The sequence below is a fragment of the Dermacentor albipictus genome, chromosome 4 (genome assembly GCF_038994185.2).
Source record: "Dermacentor albipictus isolate Rhodes 1998 colony chromosome 4, USDA_Dalb.pri_finalv2, whole genome shotgun sequence".
Classification (NCBI taxonomy): Eukaryota; Metazoa; Arthropoda; class Arachnida; order Ixodida; family Ixodidae; genus Dermacentor; species Dermacentor albipictus.
This window is the reverse complement of record NC_091824.1, coordinates 135,407,552-135,426,371: the sequence shown is the minus strand read 5'-3', so window position 1 is coordinate 135,426,371 and position 18,820 is coordinate 135,407,552. Positions and strand designations below refer to the sequence as shown.

The window sequence follows — 18,820 nt, the reverse complement described above, 5'->3', positions numbered from 1 at the left end:
AAATTTGTATAGTTATACAAAATGTGTTCCCGCTTTCGACGCAATAAGTTCACGCCGCGTTATTTATTACATAACGCAGGAACAGCACACTATCACGCACTACGCAGCTCAAAATAATCAGTGGCACAAGTGCACCGCTTCCCAGCTTCCAGGTGATCACGATTGGCGTGCAATGAAGCGTGGACTACAAGCCTACGCTTGCCCGGCAGACCTCTCTGGCGCTACACTGGCAAAGGCCGCGCTGCGGCTTGTCCTTGCACGGATGGATGGATGGATGTTAGGCGCGTCCCCTTTGGAACGGGGCGGTGGTTTGCGCCACCAAGCTCTTGCTATTATGTTGCCTAGTGTCCTACCTAGGTTAAACAAGAAAAAAAGAAAGAAAAAAACACTAAACTCCCACAACCAAATTTTCTGATCCCTTATTGCGAACTGTGCTTTTGTTCGTCTCCGTTTTTTTGCCGTTTCCCTACTTTGCTTCCACCAATCCTCCAATCGCCTCTTACTAATCCCTATTGCGGACATGTTGACTTTTCCACTGTTCTCGCTGAACCCCAGGGCTTCAAAGAGGCCAGTGGTGCCTAAATCGACCACTGGGTAGACGTCTTCCCATTCTAATAAAACGTGCTCCATAGTTTCCCTAGCTTTACCGCAGCAAGTACATGCTTCTTCTTCCTTAATATATCACGCTTTATAGGTCCGTGTTCTAAGACATCCCGATCTCACTTCGAAAAGTAATAAGCTTCCCTTTGAGTTATCATAAATTGTTTCTTTCTCGATTTCGTTTTTTCCTCTTAAGTAGTTCCTTACGGCAGGTTTCTTTTCCATTGCCGCCACCCATGAGATTATCTGACTTTCCGCTTGAAGTGCTTTGTTGCTGTGTTGCCCACCCTACAAGCCGCATACTTGCTGGTAAGCTTCCTAGTTCTTTTCCTCCACTTCACAGTTCAATGTTTTTCCTGTACAGATACCTGAACACTCTCCCAGCCCATTTACTTTCTTCCATATTCCTCAGTCGTTCTTCATACTCAATTTTACTGCGAGCTTCCCTCACTTCAAAACTAGTCCAGCCCGTATCACCCTGCACAGCTTCATTTGTAGTCTTCCCGTGAGCGCCCAATGCGAGGCGACCCACCGACCTTTGGTTCCCGTCGAGTCCTGATTGTACCCTTGATTTAAAGCAAACAACCGCATTTCCAAATGTAAGTCCTGGAACCATTACACCTTTCCACATACCTCGGAGGACCTCGTACCTATTGTATCCCCATAGCGCTCTGTGCTTCATTATGGCTGCATTTCCCTTCACCTTTACTGTTATGGTTTTTTTCTGTGTTTCCATATATCCATTGCCTTCGTTTATCCATATACCAAGGTATTTATATTCTGTTACCCGAGGTATCTCTTGGTCTTGTATCTCCACTGTCTGTTCACTCTTTTCATTGAATATCATAACACCTGATTTTCAAACCTAAATTGTTCCCTTCCTGTCCACAGATATTAGCCAGACGTTGGAAATCACTTTGCTTGCTCAATAGCAACACATTGTCGTCCGTATAAAATAAACCTGGGAGCTGCTGCTTTTACTGTACCCGTCTGTTTGTATGACCGATTAAACCCGATTTTACTTCATTCTAGCGCCCTCGATCTCCATCCTCACCATGTACATCATAAACAGCAGCGGGGATAAAGGGAACCCCTGCCTCAGTCCCGTGTTGATATGAGCTTTCTCCTCGCTCCTCATCCCTTCCCATTCAACGCAAACGATATACACCAGTGCTTCGGTATATGGGTGGATGGATGTTATGAGCGTCCCCTTTGCAACGGGGCGGTGGGTTGCGCCACCAAGCTCTTGCTATTATACTGCTTAATGTCCTACCCAAGTTAAACAATAATAATAATAAAAAAAACACCAGTGCGCTTCAGCGCCCCTAGCGGCGCCGGAAAATTTCATCGCTCATCGCTCGCACGGCGCAGATACGGCGCCCGGCTGCTCTGGCCCCTTCTAGCTACCATAGTAACCGGACGCAAACTTACGTTTTGCCGAAGAAGCTAAAATGGAGGCACTGAACATTACGTGCTTGATGAAGCAAAACAGTTTTCCTCCTCACTGAATATAAAGCAGCTAACTGAAAGCGTACGATTATTCCCTCAAAAGTGTATTTCGCTTCCGTAGTCTGCTGCGTACAAGCCATCGTCTTCATTCGTCATCAGCAAACACGACCTGCCAGTGGTGATGAGCCAACACCACCTAGATAGCACAAGGCCTTTTCACTCCGATCCATCTGCTACCTGGCCCGACTGCCATATAATCTAAAGGAGACGCTCCCGACAAGGCAACAGTGATTTTGACGTCACCGCTTTCATCACGCGAGCCTTGCCATGGAAATTTGGGGCCAGGTAGCGTGACATCATGGATCGGAGTAAACAGGTCTTGTGGTATCTAGGTGGTGTTGGATGAGCGCGCGTTCTGGGCAGCGTTATCGCTATTTCGTGAAACGTTGTCATGAAACGTTATCGCTATCGCATGCGCAGGCCTTACGCTTGGGTCTGCGCATGCGCAGTACTATCGCCCCTAGTTCTTGCGTGCGCGAGCCGCTTGCGTCCGCTAACCGCGTTGCACCCGCCACATGCAGCCACTTGAGCGACGCAAGCGCCGGTGCTGCCATCTCTCGTTCACTTCGCTGCTTATCGGCACCACGTGAGAAAACTTGAAGGTGTCGCCTTGCGTACATTTCATTTTATAAATAAAAACACCGCCGTTGCCACCTCCGGTGATGTGGAAAGTCATTAATATTAAATCACCGTCGAGCTTTCTGCATCTACAGCGAAGCTTTGTAAGCGGACCCTCCCGGATTTTCCGAGCGTGGCTGCTGCTGCTGGGCTCAGCATAACGGGTAACAGCATATCATCAAAACTTGTTCTGCCGAATAGGCGTGTGTCTCACGTCGCGTACGTAGCACGTGCGCGCGAGAGCATGTGCGCTCGCGGTAGTTTTAAATTGGGCCTTGGACGCTGGAATGAAACGGGACAAATAATAGTCGACCATCTCACCTGCCTTTCGCCTCGTCTGCGTACTTTTCTCCGTATACATCCGTCCTCGCCATTCTTCTTCCCTCGACAAACAACACCTATGTCTTCGTGACATCACTGCGTTAACTTCTTACGGTGTGCATTCGCATAAACTGCCGTTTGCATTTCGGCTTAGATTGGGAATGGTGTAGCACATAAACAGTGGATCACACTAAAGTGGTCAGTACGGTGCATAAACATAGACATTGCATGACATCGCACATTTCATAGCTGACAATGAAGACAGTTATATCATCGCATTTAGCTTATGTTTTTTTTGGTAACTGCTTCTCGAAAGCTTAAGGATGTGGACTGATTGGACTCAAGTGTGCGACCCTTGACGTTTGCTTGTTTCCGAGAGGGAGTGCTGCTCAACGCGACCAGGCCCATAGAGCCTTGCTGACAACTTTCATGCAGAAAACTGACTCGGCCTTCCGTTAATAGACATTTTTTTTCCGTGTTCCTACTTTCTTTTGTCCGTATCTCTGCGATTTGTTTATTTCCTATTTTCTTTCCTATTTCCTTGTTTCCTATCTTTTTCTCCTTTTATATTTTCATTTCCTCCTCCCGTATGAGTAGGCAGGCAGGCGTTGTGTCCCTCTCGGTGGCAGTTGTCAGCTTGCTCCCTTCCCGCTTTCTTTCTGTGATTGTATGTTTCCATATAATAATAATAATAATAATAATAATAATAATAATAATAATAATAATAATAATAATAATAATAATAATAATAATAATAATAATAATTGCTTCACAGATAGGAGGGCAGGTGGGTGTTTTCGCACGTAGTTTTGTGCCAGGTATCCTAAAGTAGATAGAAATTTCGGGATGGTAACGTGCCCGATGTGACCAAGCTTCCTGGCTACGCCCCTGATGTGTTGCAACGGCTACGCAATGTGGGACAATGGAAACTCGCAAACCCCCAAGAGGCCCTGATATGTGAACTCTGCTCTCGTCCCGTCCGTGCTTTTTATGTGTTTGTTTATATCGCGCTGCGATGTACATTTCGTGCAGGTGTTTTCATAGCATTTGTGTTCTGGAATGGCACTTTGGTTGGACATCCTATCTATTGGCGGTCTGTCGTTGATGGCTGAATTGCTTTCACATCTTGTGCGTTTCTATCGGTAAACTTTATCGACGAAAAATTATGCGGGCACCGTACGTGCATACGTACTGGTTCTTGAGCGTAATTAATGTCGTCTGTACTGGAATTAACCGGGCCATTTCTTCGAAAGAACAGTTCGCATGAGAAAGGGCTCGGACGGCCACGGCGGCCGCAGTTCGATGGGGGCGAAATGCGAAAACACCCGTGTACTTAGATTTACGTGCACGTTAAAGAACCCCGGGTGGTCGAAATTTCCGGAGTCCTCCACTAAGGCGTGCCTCATAATCAGAAAGTGGTTTTGGCACGTAAAACCCCATAATTTTTAATTTTTTGCGCACTCGCGGAGTGGCTTGGAAACTTATAGCGTAGACCGTAAGTGAACCGCGCTGCTGCCCGCACATGAAAACGACGTCCGAGAAAAACAGTTAACTTTTCACTTCCGAGGGAGAAACAAATAACTGTGTCACCACACTGTTTTTTTGACTCCGAAGAGTACATACATGGCGAGTCGTGTTGACACATTACGCTGTTTCCAAGTGAAGAACGCGAGGCTCCCAAGCGTGTCATCCGCGCGTGTGGCCTCACGTGTCGTGTCGACGACGGAGTGCAAATGAGCGGGATTGGCTTTCCGTTTCAGCCTTTTTTTTGTTTTTTTTTGTTTTACGTGCTCTTCGTTTCAAGCACACGCCGCGCGTGCATTCCTATGCATCCGCATGAGAAACGGTGCGGCCGACCGACGGAAGGGTAGGTGTGAGTGGGAAGCGGGCTCCGAATTCCTCGGATGCACGCACGTCTTGGAAGGTCGAACGTCGCTTGGTCCGCTGCTCGCGCGCCTCGATCTTCTCGTGCGCGGCGGTGGTTTTTAGGGGTTTCCGCGGGCTCGAGATAACGGCTGATAACGGCGACCCGTGCTTGCGCGCGGCTCTCGTCGCTCTTATCGGCGAAGGCGGCGACCAACGGGAACGGCGGCACAGGCACCGCAGCCACGGAGACCCAGCCGAGCTTTCAGGTAGGTCGACGTGTTGGGTGGTGCACGCGATGTTGAACTGTTGTGAATATACGAAGCATGGATCTACGGTGGAGGCTAGGTCGAGTCATTAAGTCGTGATCTTCCGCGTACAGCACGCAAAAAGACGAGACGCAAAAGAATACACCCACTTAAGTGTGCGTGAGCCATTCTTTATTTTGTATCCTTCCTTTGTGCACGCCGTACGTAGAATACCGTGAATGCGAACGATGAGCATAATTCGGACATAGGCTAAGGGTGCTTTGTGTTAAGTGTCGAAGTGCTTCCGTGTATAGCAAACGTCATACGCCCAGAGAACGTATACCTCTGAGCCTTCCGGGTATTCTGCGACGTCGGAGTGAAACACGAACGAGAACAAAAAGAACGTAACACCTCCTTCGCTTAACGTGTTGAAATAGGCGGCTATACGCCTTATATTGACGAAACCGGGTGCTAAACAAACTCTGGTCCTGCTCTAAGGGTCCGTGAATGAATCACGCCGGCGCCACATACATTGGCGAATGGGGTAAGGGAAATGCACCTTCTAGTTTGCTTTTTCGTGCTTGCGTTTCGTTCGGGCGGGGTAGTACGTTAACGCCGCGGAGAACGCGGCGTTCTCCGGAGTCGCGATGTAAGACGAAGCGAAGAAAGCGACAGTAATTTTGTACCATGATTCTGACGGATACACTCTGGCGTTGCGATAGACGGACCGGTCATGTATAAACATGTGGCCGTGCCAAATTTGGCATGTTGGCATCGTGCGTTAGCAGTAGAATCGGTCTTTCTTAAGGTGTCCTGCATCTTTGAGACACACATGGTCGTACAAATTGATTACACGGGCACCGTTACAATGATCTAGGTCCATCGAGCGTCTCCTCTACTGTCGTATTACTCGATAATGTAAAACTTTGGAATGGAAACACGGGGTAAGTTCGAGGCTGCTTGTAGCGTTGAAGCCACTGCCCGTAAATATGTTGAATACGCAATCCCGCTAATACGACTGTTCGAACATAGTTCGCCTTACGAGTACACAAGACGGTATTTTACGGAGGGCCTCCTCGTAAATTAAATTGTCAGTGCATGCTCCCTTTGTGAATAACATTACTGCGGGATTCCTCGACATTTCCTTTTGCACGTTGTTCCCACGAAGGAGAAGAAAAAGTAATAAATAGAAAAAGGAAGTGAAAGCGAGAAAACTGATCTTCGAATTCAAGGAGCAATCGCTGTTCAACGAGGTTCTCTTCTTATAAGAGCTGACTGTGCAGAGGTATATACTGTAACAGGATACGGATTGGTTGGCAGTTTGCATATATACGGTATCATACTTCGTTGCAGCGTGACAAGAGGTAAACGTACACGCGAATATTCGCCTTTTGAGTGACTGAGCCTGGGGGTTATTACTTGGGCCAAAAATGCTTCATTATCCACGAAAGTGAAGGATCTACCGCGGCGCGCGCGCATTCAGCCTTGCTCTTGAGTATACACGCACATCGCGCGGCAGAAAATTTCGCGGTTGTGCCACCCTCCATAGTATTGGTTCGGGACTACGGCTCGGCAAGATTTAATTCACAGTAATTGCTGTGTTGAGTTGTCGCATTCCACACTCATTGTCCTGTTCAAAAATATTTGTTCTTTCGCATATGAAGTTTCTATCGAACTGATGTTTCTATATATCTGCATCGATTGCCGTTTCGCTCACCACTGTCTCTGAAACTTCTTTCTGATTTATCGTGTCCCAACGAAATGTCGCAAAGAATTACGAACAAACGGAAGACTTTTTACGCGAATGGCGCCCATCGTATATCGATAGGCGTTGTTTGTGCGTGCTAGTCATAAGTACCTTTTTTTTTCATTTCGCTAAATAATTATTTCAGTTTAGTGAAAGTAGCGTTTAATTAACTTACCTAATCTATATGTTTGTTTACAACAGTCGGCAGTAGGCGAAAGGGGATTGTTCAAATAGTTTAGCATTGATTTTATTATATAGCCTGCAGATGTCCTGAACACATCGGTAGTGTTAGAAAGTACAATTTCACGCCACCGTGTATCAATTTTGATGTGCAAAGCTAAGTTTTGCGTTGCCGAGGGACGTGAAATCGGGCGGCCTGCAGAAATGTCAAACAACGCCGACATGACTGATAACATTGCAGTCGCATAGATGCGCAAAACGGGAGATTTACGGACAGCTGCAGCGTTGAAGACGAATTTTTAAGCTGCAGCCGGCCGGCCGACACAGATGCAAAACTGTTGCCGTGCGAAAATGTTTGCTCATTAGAGCAGTCGATTTAAAATTCCATGAAATACAAGTGATATTTTGTAGGTGTGGGCGAAATTTCGAAATTACGAATGCGAATCGAACACATTTCGCAATTAGCTTCGCAGTCGATTCGAGAGTACACTGTTGGAAGTCGTCGACTATGCGTTTCTGCTTGAATGCAAAGGACAAGAGCACTTAATTAATGGAGTCTAGAGGGAGAAAGCAGGATGCAAACGCTGACTGTTCCAAACGATGCTGCTGTTAATTGTGTGCAGTCACGGTGGCGGCGCGGATGCCCTGCCGTCGCTGAACGGACATGTGCAATAGCTAATTTCGACTTGATAATTTCCATCCATGCAATAAGGATTCCTCACTTTTATGCAGTCTACGAATTTGTATTTTCGATCTAGTTATAAAGCAATTTATTATTTGAACGCTCTCACCGCGTTTGCAACCCTTTAAAACAATATGCGGTGCTCTACAGTTGGCACGTGCTGTTTGTTCGTGTATTTCATTACCGTCATTGTGGTGGTGTGCCAGATACGGGCACTTTTTAGTTGTTTTTCATTTGCAAGCTCCTCACTTAAACCGGAATTTCCATGGGGAGAGACATTATACATGTACCAAATAATATAAATAACCTTCCCCCTCATTTTTTTTTTATCAATCGGACATTCTGCCTCACTTTTATATTTCACATTGTTTATCGCAACAATGTCGCTCAATTTTCAAAAGTACTTTTTCTCGAATAATTGCATTTGATTCGATTTGACAATTTCGCTATTACAACAACCGCAACATATTGTTTAATTAACTACTGGTCTTGCCTTTATTTTATAAATTGACTATAATTCTCTCTCTCTTTCTCTCTTCGCTTCCCCCATACAGCCCAATTCCTGGCACATTACCCCTGCATTACGTATGTGAACAACAAAAACAACAACAACAAGCAGGGTGCAGGTAGCAAGGCAGCAAACGCCATGAGAGGATACATTTCCAGCAGGCAAACCTCGAGGTAGATGCAAGATTGCAACGTTTGCAAACGTGGGATAACTCTAACCTAACTTGTACGTCCCACCGAGTTCAGGATAACGAAAGTCGACTGCACTACACCATGGAGTCGTAAACAGGCTCTTTCGATGTTTAGCTTGAACAGACGAATCTTCACTGTAAGCGCTCTTCGTTCTGTCAAAATAGGTTACCCAAGGGGATCACTGGTAAACCGTGAAAGGTACCGGTATAATCCTTTACGTAGCTCTGTAAACAATGACATTAACCAGATAAAAAAAAGAAAAGAAAGGAAAAGTAGGAAACATGAAGCAGAAGGAAACGTATCCTTAATGGACCAAAAGCAGACAGAAGGCTACTGTGGAAGCAGCATGAAGTGCAGTGTTTAATGCTGCGTTGCTTCTTTCTTCACATTCGCTGTGTCGACTCGTATTAAGTTAAGTCGACTGCGCAGATAACTTACAAACCTACCTACGTAGTTAAATGATCATCTTCACTTGGAGAGAGAGAGAGAGTGAGAGGCTCTTTACTGAATCTTGCGTGGAGAGGTTTGTCTAGCGGCTTGCCTATAGCATGCTACTCCAGATGGATATGATGAAAATTGAAATGGCATGCACAGTTCACAACACATATGCACAACACATAAGCATTATACAAAGAGCATCACTCAACAAACTAAAGTATCTAACTGAGACCGGTAACTCTTAGGAAGGGTAAAAGTGTTATCGTTGTGTGAGATGAACCGGCAGCGTTTGTCTAGGGACCAAGTAGTACGTGTTGCAGCTTCTCTAGAAAGGCGAAGTCTTGTGGAAGCGCGATGTTCGTCCATAGAGCGACAGGTTGCACCGTAACTACCAAGACAATTATCGATGTAAATAGATACAAATATCCATATGCTCCACACGTATGGATATTTGCATACGCTCCATATGCAAATATACATACGCACAACTTCTCGTTGAAGTCGTTTCGAATTCATTTTATGCGAAGCAAAAAATATGAAGAAAGTGAGTTCAGGATGTCGTAGTTTGGCGCGTATACCTCTCACCGAAAACGTATTGAAAGCAGTTTATGTAGAAGGTAGTCTTGCGTGTTAGTTATCACATTTTGCCCTTTAGTATTGTCCATGGCAATGCCTTTGCGCAGTGCCGTGAAGCTGCATTCAAAGACAAGTGTATTTATTTATTTATTTATTTATTTATTTATTTATTTATTTATTTATTTATTTATCTGAATACCTTCGGGGCCCATAGGGCGTTACTGAAGGGAGTGGTAACAATAAATAGGAAATAAAAAACACAAATCAAATATTAGGTAACATATTCAAGCGCATTTTTAAGATCACTGGGGTCCGTAATAGATACAATGCAGGTGGGCAAGTGGTTCCAATCATTACAAGTTCGAGGAATGAAAGAATGAAGGTGTTGGGGGGGGGGGGGCGTGAAGGTTTACTTTAGAGTGAAGTTGTATTTTCGTGAAGTCGGACAGTATTTCAACACAGAGTTGCGAAGAAAGTGACGATGACACGAAAAACAAGATAGATTCCGGAGCTTTGTGCCGGCAATTGTACCACGATTATACGATTTTTTGTATCCGGTTATTTGTACGGATTATACGGGAATATGATATTTGAAGTTATTTGTCAGGGTTTGGGGCGGTTTATTCGTAAGGCATGCGCAAAAATACGATATTGGCTTCAGCCTTTCTAGAGATATGCGATTATATGTAAACTGAGGTAGTAGTCATAGATTGTGTTCTTTCTTTTCTTTTGGTGGTCTGCAGCGATAACGACACCGATAAAAGAGCGATGCTGCAGATAAACCATACTTAAGGGCCACCGTACATTGCGGTATTCATGCACGGTGTAAATGTATTTGCCCCATACTTTTGGCGCGGCGCTAATAATACAGGCAGTACGAATGGTGCCCACTATGCAACCAGGGTTCAATTTCATTCCACGTGGTTATCACGTAAGCGAAAACAGAACGGGTATATCAGCCGTTGTCATTTGAGCTGGCGCACCAGCAACAGTGAGTGCGTCGTGCTAAAGCATAAAGTTTAAGGCTAAACCTAGTATGAATTAAGGACATGTCGTCTTCACTGAGTATTCAGTCTTCCACGGATGTTAATATATAGTCGCGCGAGGACCTTTTAGATGCCACTGGCAGAGACAGCTGGCGACGCATTTCACTCGCCCTTAGTTGCTGGCTGTTTACATCACTTTCTCTTGCAGGAATGAAGACCGCACTAATTTTGTGCATCGTGTTCTGTTCGTCAGCTTATGGAGGACCTGAGTTGACGCCAATGTGTCCGCACGACTGCCACTGCGGGGACAACTTTACGGTTGTCGCCTGTTCGCATGGGCAGTTGCACCGTTTTCCCGAGCCGCTTCCCCGCGGTGTTCAAGAACTGGACGTCAGTTTCAATTCCATCGAGGTCGTTCCGACTCTCCAGGTGGCGGGGCTCACCAAAGTCACGTTTTGCCACAATCACGTGAGGACAATACCGCGCGGCACTTTCGCCCACACGACCGCTCTGCATACGCTGGACTTCAGCCATAACTGTCTGGTTTCACTCTCAGCCGATGATCTGGACGGTTTGGAATCGCTTACACATTTGGATCTCAGTTGGAACGAACTCCGCAAGCTGGAGCGATACGCCTTCCACAGGGTTCCGAATCTGAGAACGCTGAAGCTATCGGGAAACCCGCTGAGGTTTGTCGACAGCTCGTGGTTCAAGAACTTGGACGTCCTCGAAACGGTGGAGCTGCGGGCAATAGATGCTTACAGCCTGGCCCCCGATGTCTTTGTGCTCGCTCCCAGGCTGCACACGATTGATCTGTCTGAAAACGACTTCACCGATGTTCCGAAAGGGCTTGACAGCGCACGGAATCTCAGATTCCTAACAATGGACCAGAACCCCATGGTGAACTTGAGCAGGGCTTCTCTGTCGGGTGCAAGAAATTTAGAGGAACTTCACCTGAGTGATATGCCGCGACTCGAAAGCGTTGAGAAGGGCAGTCTTTGGAACATGAGGCGCCTAACCCTCGTTAATATGAGCAACAATGTGCGACTAAAGGAGATAAGTGACTCGGCGTTTCATTGGGTAAAGTCGCCGGTCATCAAGCTTATACTGACCAATAACAGCTTGCAGACTCTTGATTACGCGTACAGCGGTCTCTGCGATGCAGGAATGCTGAACCTTGATGGTAATCCGTGGATGTGCGACTGTCAAGTGCTATGGATGAGACGCTGCAATGCGACGCAAGATCTAAGGTGAGCAAGAACGTATGGTCCTCTTTCTTCATGTAGACAAAACCCGGCGCATAGGAATCTTGTCGAGAACATTAATTATTGGTATCGCTTTTCAATCATTTTCTGTGACAAACACAGACCTCAAGATTTCGATCTGGAATTTCCGCACCGCGCCGAGCATTTACTATAACACTATGCGAAATACTCTAATCTTTTGTTTTAAAGAGGTTCAGGCGCAATGTTAGGGTCTATACGGAAATTCAATACGGCAATTAGCAATGCTCAAGCGCCCGCTCCCTACCAACCAATAATAAAAAAAGTATTGTCTGCAGTGTCCCCGCAGACCGCACCGCGGACCATTACAATTACGTGTCTTTGATTTAAAATATATATGAGATTTACAGTATTCCTCACCCCTTTCTGATCAATCTCGCAGTGGTAGAAAGTTAATAGTCGTTTTCTTGCTGCGCAAGATGCACGTTGCCTGTGTACTTTTCCAAGGCACTGTGGCTAAAGGAAAACAGAGGGGTCGGGGGTGGGGGTGGAGGACGTAGCAGTGAAGGGTTGAGTGGTTCGGCATTGAGTGGGCAATGTCAAGGTTTGGAAAAATGGGCAAATTGCTGCCGGCCCGCTGCAACTGTTTAGCTTGAGAGGCTGACACTTGAATGACGACGAGAACAGGGCGCTGAAGGTGTGGGAGTAAAGGACAGGGAAAGAGGATAGCAGAGATGATTGTGGAGTAGTTGCTGTATTATATATAGAATAAACGAATTGATGAAGTAAATGGCTGAACTTGAGTGCAATATGAAGGCTAGGCGAAGATAGACTGATTGAGGCCTACCTTTAATTCACTTCCTGATTCATTGCAGGGACGCGCTGGTGCAACAGTTCATAGATATAAGAAAGAATGCGTGCTTCGAACTGTGAAGTCACGTGGAAAGGCCGAGAGCACATATGTTTCAGCAGGAGTCGCGGGTGACCCTTGGTGTGATTGTAGTTTTCAAAAATACCGCTCTTCAGCAAGTGCGTCGTCCTTCCTATAAATGACGTCATGTACAGAGCGACCATTTCTCTCATTTGACTAGAAGGTAAATAGACGCGTTAAACGACGTCCTTGTTAGCGGCTTCGTGCTGTGTGTCGGCAGTGAAAAAGTGGGGGCCCCTGCCGCTGTCTGAGCGTAGTTTTCATTGTGTGTACATAGTCTCAGAAACTTGAACTGCGCGCCAATGTTCAAATCTTGGAAGCTATACGAGGGCCCTTTGCACTTACGGAGCCGTCCACAGGATGTCACTTATGATCAAGAGTCAATGACAATGGTGGAAGAGCACGATAACACGTGAGAGGAGGCAGCGATACAAGGTTACGCATAAGGGAGAGAAAAAAAAGACAAACATAGTTACCTGCATGCCTGTGCGCCCTGTGTGAATGGAACAGTGATTTGTCTACACTGAACGCATATTGAATTCTGTCTGCAGATGTAGCATTTTATTTTGGCTGTTCGAAACCCCGTGTGGCAAGGCGTACTTAGTTCATAACGTACACAACACGTGGTCGAGAACACATCATGGTCTAGAGTAGCCAAGAGTTCGGAGGAAGGGTGTCGATGACAATCTGTGTCTTCTGTCACATTAACAGCGAGTACAAGTCTAAAAAAAAAGAAAAAAAAGGAACTATGCAAAGTGGTATTAGGAAGTGAATAGACTTAGCATAAATCCAAAGAAGGCAAAGAATGGGGAATATACTGCGCTGTTCGGCGGGAAAAGGGTTGATGAGGGGGTTAAGACGTCCATCAAAGCTTTAACAGATCGATACATTTTATACGAATTACATTGTGCGGGGCTGCACCCGCTTTCTCCGCCGATGGAGTTATTTTAGTGTTCAACTTATACTCTTTGTCCTTGATCGTATATTTCGTGTTGTTATCTGACCACTGCGTCCCCCCCCTCTTCTTCTTTAAGGTGTAACGGCCCGCCAACCTTGGCTGGCAAGTACATCGGCCACCTGACGCTGTCCGAAATGACCTGTCCATTGAGCCAGCGACTTCTGCTTCGCTTCGAAGAGACTGGCAGCAACAAACTCATGCTCGCGATTGTGGGTGTGTGCGCGCTCGCTCTGACGTTGGCCGCCGGCTCGTGCTTTTGGCGGGGGCGGAAGCGGCACCTGCAAAAGGGCGCCCGTTATAGCGCCGTCCACTACGCTCACGTGACTCCGAAGGGCGACGCTTCGTGAACGTGTGTGTGAACCTGCCTGCTGAAAAGGAAGGCACTTCGAACCGCAAACTGCAGTGGGCGCAACCGCACCGTTTGTCGCTGATGGGGACGTGACCAAACGACTTAGCGTGGAAGCTCTGGCCTGTTCGCGATTCACTGAAGAAAGGACACAGCGCAAGAAAGACAGGGACACGAGAGAGCGACACCCTCAAAGCGCTGACTTACAACAGTTTATTCATGAAGACATTAAGGAATAAATATATAAGGTGCTACCATGTGCAATATGTGAGTGATCGGCAAAAAGCCTGGATGATCATTTGCAATGCTGGTAACGATAGCCACGTGCCTACAGAGCGCACGGAATGCTTTCCATTGAAACCCTGTCAAGACACGCCATTTCCCGAGATAATAGGGCAATCGAAGGAGAACTGACGCACGCGCTATCAAACTTCCTAATGAGATCTGCCTCAACGATTTCACGTGACAGCTGTGATTTATGTTTAGCCAGCACTTCGCTTTTTTCCAAGTAGGGCTTACACCCGTGGTCGTGGCAATGAATAACCAGCGTGTCGCCCTCTCGTGTCCCTGTCTTTTTTGCGCTGTGCACTTTTTCCAGTGACGAAACCTTTTGACCTTGCGTCAACAAGCACGCAATTATAAAACATCCACGTGTGACACTGCACCACATCACCACCAAAATTCACGCTGCACAGAATGGATAATATCGGTGTTTCATAAAACCTTAGGAGAGTTAACTGTACCCTTGGGTACAAATGTGCCAAGCGTGTGTGTGCTTGATTACAGATGTTCGTGTCACGCCGAGAATTTTTATGATGGTAGTTTTTTTTTCACGTGACAGAAAATGAATGGCGTTGTTCGGGAAAGTTTGCATCTTTTATTTTTAATGAAGACAACGTGGCCTTCATTCAACAATAATGACATTTCCTGATTTCATTTCATTTCACTTTAATGCCCCTATAAGCATATATCATATAGTTGGGTTGGGTATACAACATATACGAAGAAGTCTTACCACAGTTCTCAAATCAAGATAAAAGTTTTTGCATATTGAAAAAATTTTGACGAGCAGGTGATGGCAGTGATTTGACGAAGAAGTGTGCTACTTCATATACCTGCCTCAAAAAAAACGAGGCTTAAAATGCATTATTAATAACAATAGCTAAAGAAATTTAAAGCATAAGGAACCATTTGGTATTATCACTCCTTCCTGGTTAACTGGCGACAATGAACAACCACCGGTACACGCGGTGTCATGCATGGAAAGAGCCTTGGTCCTATCACGAGAAACCAATGTGTGAACAGAGCGGGGGGCTCAGCCACCGCGATGCTGCGTCGTTCGACCGAAAAAGCAAGGAGCTTGCTGGTAAATTATTATCGAATGAAGAACATATTGTTGCGGAACTGTTCCAGTGGGACTGGTTATATTTCAATAGTGGTTCTTCAGAGGATATTTAGTGCAATTATTGTAGTAAAGCTGCGACAGGCTAGTTGGTGCGATTTCGTCATCGTCAAAACTTGGCAACGCGCTCTTCCATGAAGCGATTATCGTAATCGTCATGCTCAGCGGCGAGTATTACATCGGGCTTACCCGCCGTGGTTGCTCAGTGGCTATGGTGTTGGGCTGCTGAGCACGAGGTCGCGGGATCGAATCCCGGCCACGGCGGCCGCATTTCGATGGGGGCGAAATGCGAAAACACCCGTGTGCTTAGATTTAGGTGCACGTTAAAGAACCCCAGGTGGTCAAAATTTCCGGAGTCCTCCACTACGGCGTGCCTCATAATCAGAAAGTGGTTTTGGCACGTAAAACCCCAAATATTAGTATTATTATTACATCGGGCTCCTCATCCGATTTGACATGGCCGTCTCGGCAGCTGTCCCTGTTTAATATGGCAGTGGTAATATTACATTTATGGGAACTACGAGATTGACGTGACCTTTAGTGCGCTACGGTGTAGGTTGAACTCTCCCTATACAACTTTGCTGAGGCTGTGATCTACACTAACATCCAATTCGTTAGTCGCACCCAAAACACATATCGCAACGTTCGTAAGCTATACCTGTTAGTGTCTTAAGCGAACAAATTTGATATATTTGGAGCCCACGCGCAATTGTTACACCATTTGCGTTAGCTTCGCAAAGATCTACTTACAAGCAACGTAATACTCCATCGCTGACAGATTTCCTCCGGTTTGGTCGTCTTAATTGATGCGTTCACAGTATTGAGATATCTGCTTTCATAGCGAAGTCAAGAAGGTTGTAAGGCTAACGCGTCAGAAGTGCTTTGCTGCGGACTTGGCTCCTACTGAACAAGTAACTTACTGCACGAAACACAAGGCCGGATAGGACCACTGCCCTCTGTCCTATCTCTCTTTCTCGCCGGTCTTGTATTTCGCATAGCATTCGTTAGCTGTTTGGTGATGGTTCACCTTTTGGAATTCTCGCGTTGCCTGTGATTCACCTCATTAAAAAAATATACTGAAGCATCAAAGCTGTGATTATATCGTGTGTTTCACGAAACTAGAATCAAACTTTAAGTATAGACTGTACATGTTAGACGAATGAGACCGACGCATAATGTTCGCAGTCGTGTTGAACTACTCGCACTATGTGTTGAAGTGCGATTAGTTAGCTATAGTCGGATACAACTTTAGAAAAAAGGGGAGGCCCCGCCCAGATGACCGAAGCGGCGAAGTCACCGGCCGTCCGGCGCATGACGTCGGTCCAGAGTGCGCGCCCATTGGTGGATGCTTGTGTGCACCCGCCTCGAAGGAGTAAACGTCCCCTTTTTTCTACAGTTGTATCCGACTATAGTTAGTTACGTTTCTTAAGTAAAATTAGAAACATTCATTTGAGGACATGAGTCATAAAGCCTGCTCAGAAAAAAATAAATTTGTTTCGATGACGTTATCTTTTACGCGATTGGTTTTCCCGTGTTCTGCATAAACGCATAACAAAATAATGACGTCATTGCGCCCCTTGCGCGTCTTGATTTCCACGCACTCAGTCGTGTTTCCAAAGAAAAGCCCGCATGTCTGTCGAAAGGCAGCGAGTGCGTTTGCATCTTTGCTCAGCGGTGGTCTATCACTTTTTATTTAAGACCGTGGACCGTGGTAAATTTAATCTTCATAGCGACGGCACGTGGGAACGTACGCTGGGCGCTGTGGCCGCCCGCTTTCTTTTGCGATGTGCCTGCGGGCTTCGTTCTTTCGAAACGCACTTGAGGGCGCTTCAATCCAAACGCGCAGGCGCGCAATAACTTTTTTTTTTTTTGTGGCCTTCGCTCAGAGTTTGGAAAAAAGGAAACGCCTAAAAGGCAACGTCATGGAAACTTCTATTCAAAGTCGGTGGGAGCACAGCGCGAATATTCGCCGCCCCCTGCTGATAGAGACACGGAATGGCCTTTGCTGTCCTCTATACACATGGGCGTGACACCGTGCCCTATAGTAGTCCTCGACGTAAATAATCAAATGATTGGGGTGATAAAGCGGGTGACGCTATAGGCAAGTAACAATATGGAAAGAATGAGAACAAAAGCGCTGAAAAAAAAAAAGATGAAGCATCTGCAATCAAAGCGCGTGGTTCTCAGCGGTGTTGAGACTCTGGCTGCAAAAGGCGCCGTGCAATGACTGGAGCGGCTTACGGCAGCTCTTTACATACTGTAAAGCCTGTTTCTTGGCACCCGTGCTGCTCACGCGGGGGAAGCCCACGCACGAATATCTTCTTTACTCGTTTTTTTTTCTGAAGTTTCACTTGAATTAGTTACCTCAGCCACGATCTGGGAACTGGATCTGGAGCAGAATGCTGGACTTGCCTTCGCCGTTGTGCATTCCTCTTTTGCATCATCATCATTGCTCGTCACTCCTTTACGTGCCCGTTCCCTCCTCCCCCTGTGCAGAGTAAAAGGCTATAGTGCGCTAGCCCAGACCGCCCTTTATACCTTCCTTTAAAGAAACTCTCTCTCTCTTTCTCTGCCCTAATAACGAATATTTATGATCTTGCATAATTAACCGTGATTAATTAGCTGTTTAATTGCATTTCAATAAATGACTTGAATAACTCAAGACGACTGCCAACGATATGCTGTTGTTCTCAGTCATTCGTTTAAGATGCGCTACTCTATTTTTAATGTTTGGTTCTATAGAACCAAACTATATAATTACGTGAAACACCTGGTATATTCCAACAGCCGGTGGGTGGAGCGTATCTTCCTCTTTAAAGTGGAGACGAAGCCCACCCGGTCCTCTCAGTGCATGTCAAGCAAAAGCTTTTCTCCGTTTTCGTGTTCCTAAACAAAAGATTCAAATATTAACTTTTCTCTCATGGAAGCTGCGATGACGTAAGCGAAATAGCGGAAGAGAAAAACGACACCAGATGAGAGGCAGTGCTTGTTCCCAAGTAAGTGCTTCGAGTAATATTTCATCAAAGGAGACCGCGATGCGTCACGCAATCAAGCGCGTCATTCTCTGTATGACGCGCTTGATCCTTGAATGCTCTGTCACCCTCGGGAGAGGTAAAACAAGTTGACGTGATTGCGTTTGTTTATATTTCTTTGTTCGTTCACACTAATCATTCGCCATAGCATTCCAGAGATTTTGATAGTCTAACCTCTCCAGCTCTCAATAAGTCTCTCTCTTTGAACACGTGACCTGAGCGTGACAGGCACCTCAGTGCTTTCACATGACGTCATTGCGATATTGAGGTTAGACGTCACTGCAGCAGAACACGCTGAGAGGCGGCCGTATATATATATATATATATATATATATATATATATATATATATATATATATATATATGTGTGTGTGTGTGTGTGTGTGTGTGTGTATTAGGTGGATTTGTCGGTTGCTTGCACACAGTGAAATAACAAAAATGAAACGTTCTTTACGTTGAAG

General features: G+C 45.9%; 1 protein-coding gene across 2 annotated transcripts; it reads left to right on the top strand.

Moving 5' to 3' along the window:
- The first annotated feature begins 4,781 nt into the window (after window positions 1–4,781).
- On the top strand, window positions 4,782–16,835 carry LOC135898390 (phospholipase A2 inhibitor beta-like). Of its 2 annotated transcripts, none has more exons than XM_065427291.2 (3): window positions 4,782–5,180; window positions 10,676–11,717; window positions 13,656–16,835. In XM_065427291.2, exons 2-3 carry the CDS (start codon window positions 10,678–10,680, stop codon window positions 13,924–13,926), a joined length of 1,311 nt encoding a protein of 436 aa, XP_065283363.1. In that variant the 5' UTR covers window positions 4,782–5,180; window positions 10,676–10,677; the 3' UTR covers window positions 13,927–16,835. The 2 variants fall into 2 exon arrangements, with proteins under 2 accessions (XP_065283363.1, XP_065283364.1); XM_065427292.1 differs by lacking the exon at window positions 4,782–5,180 and adding an exon at window positions 5,196–5,335.
- Window positions 16,836–18,820: the final 1,985 nt, after the last annotated feature.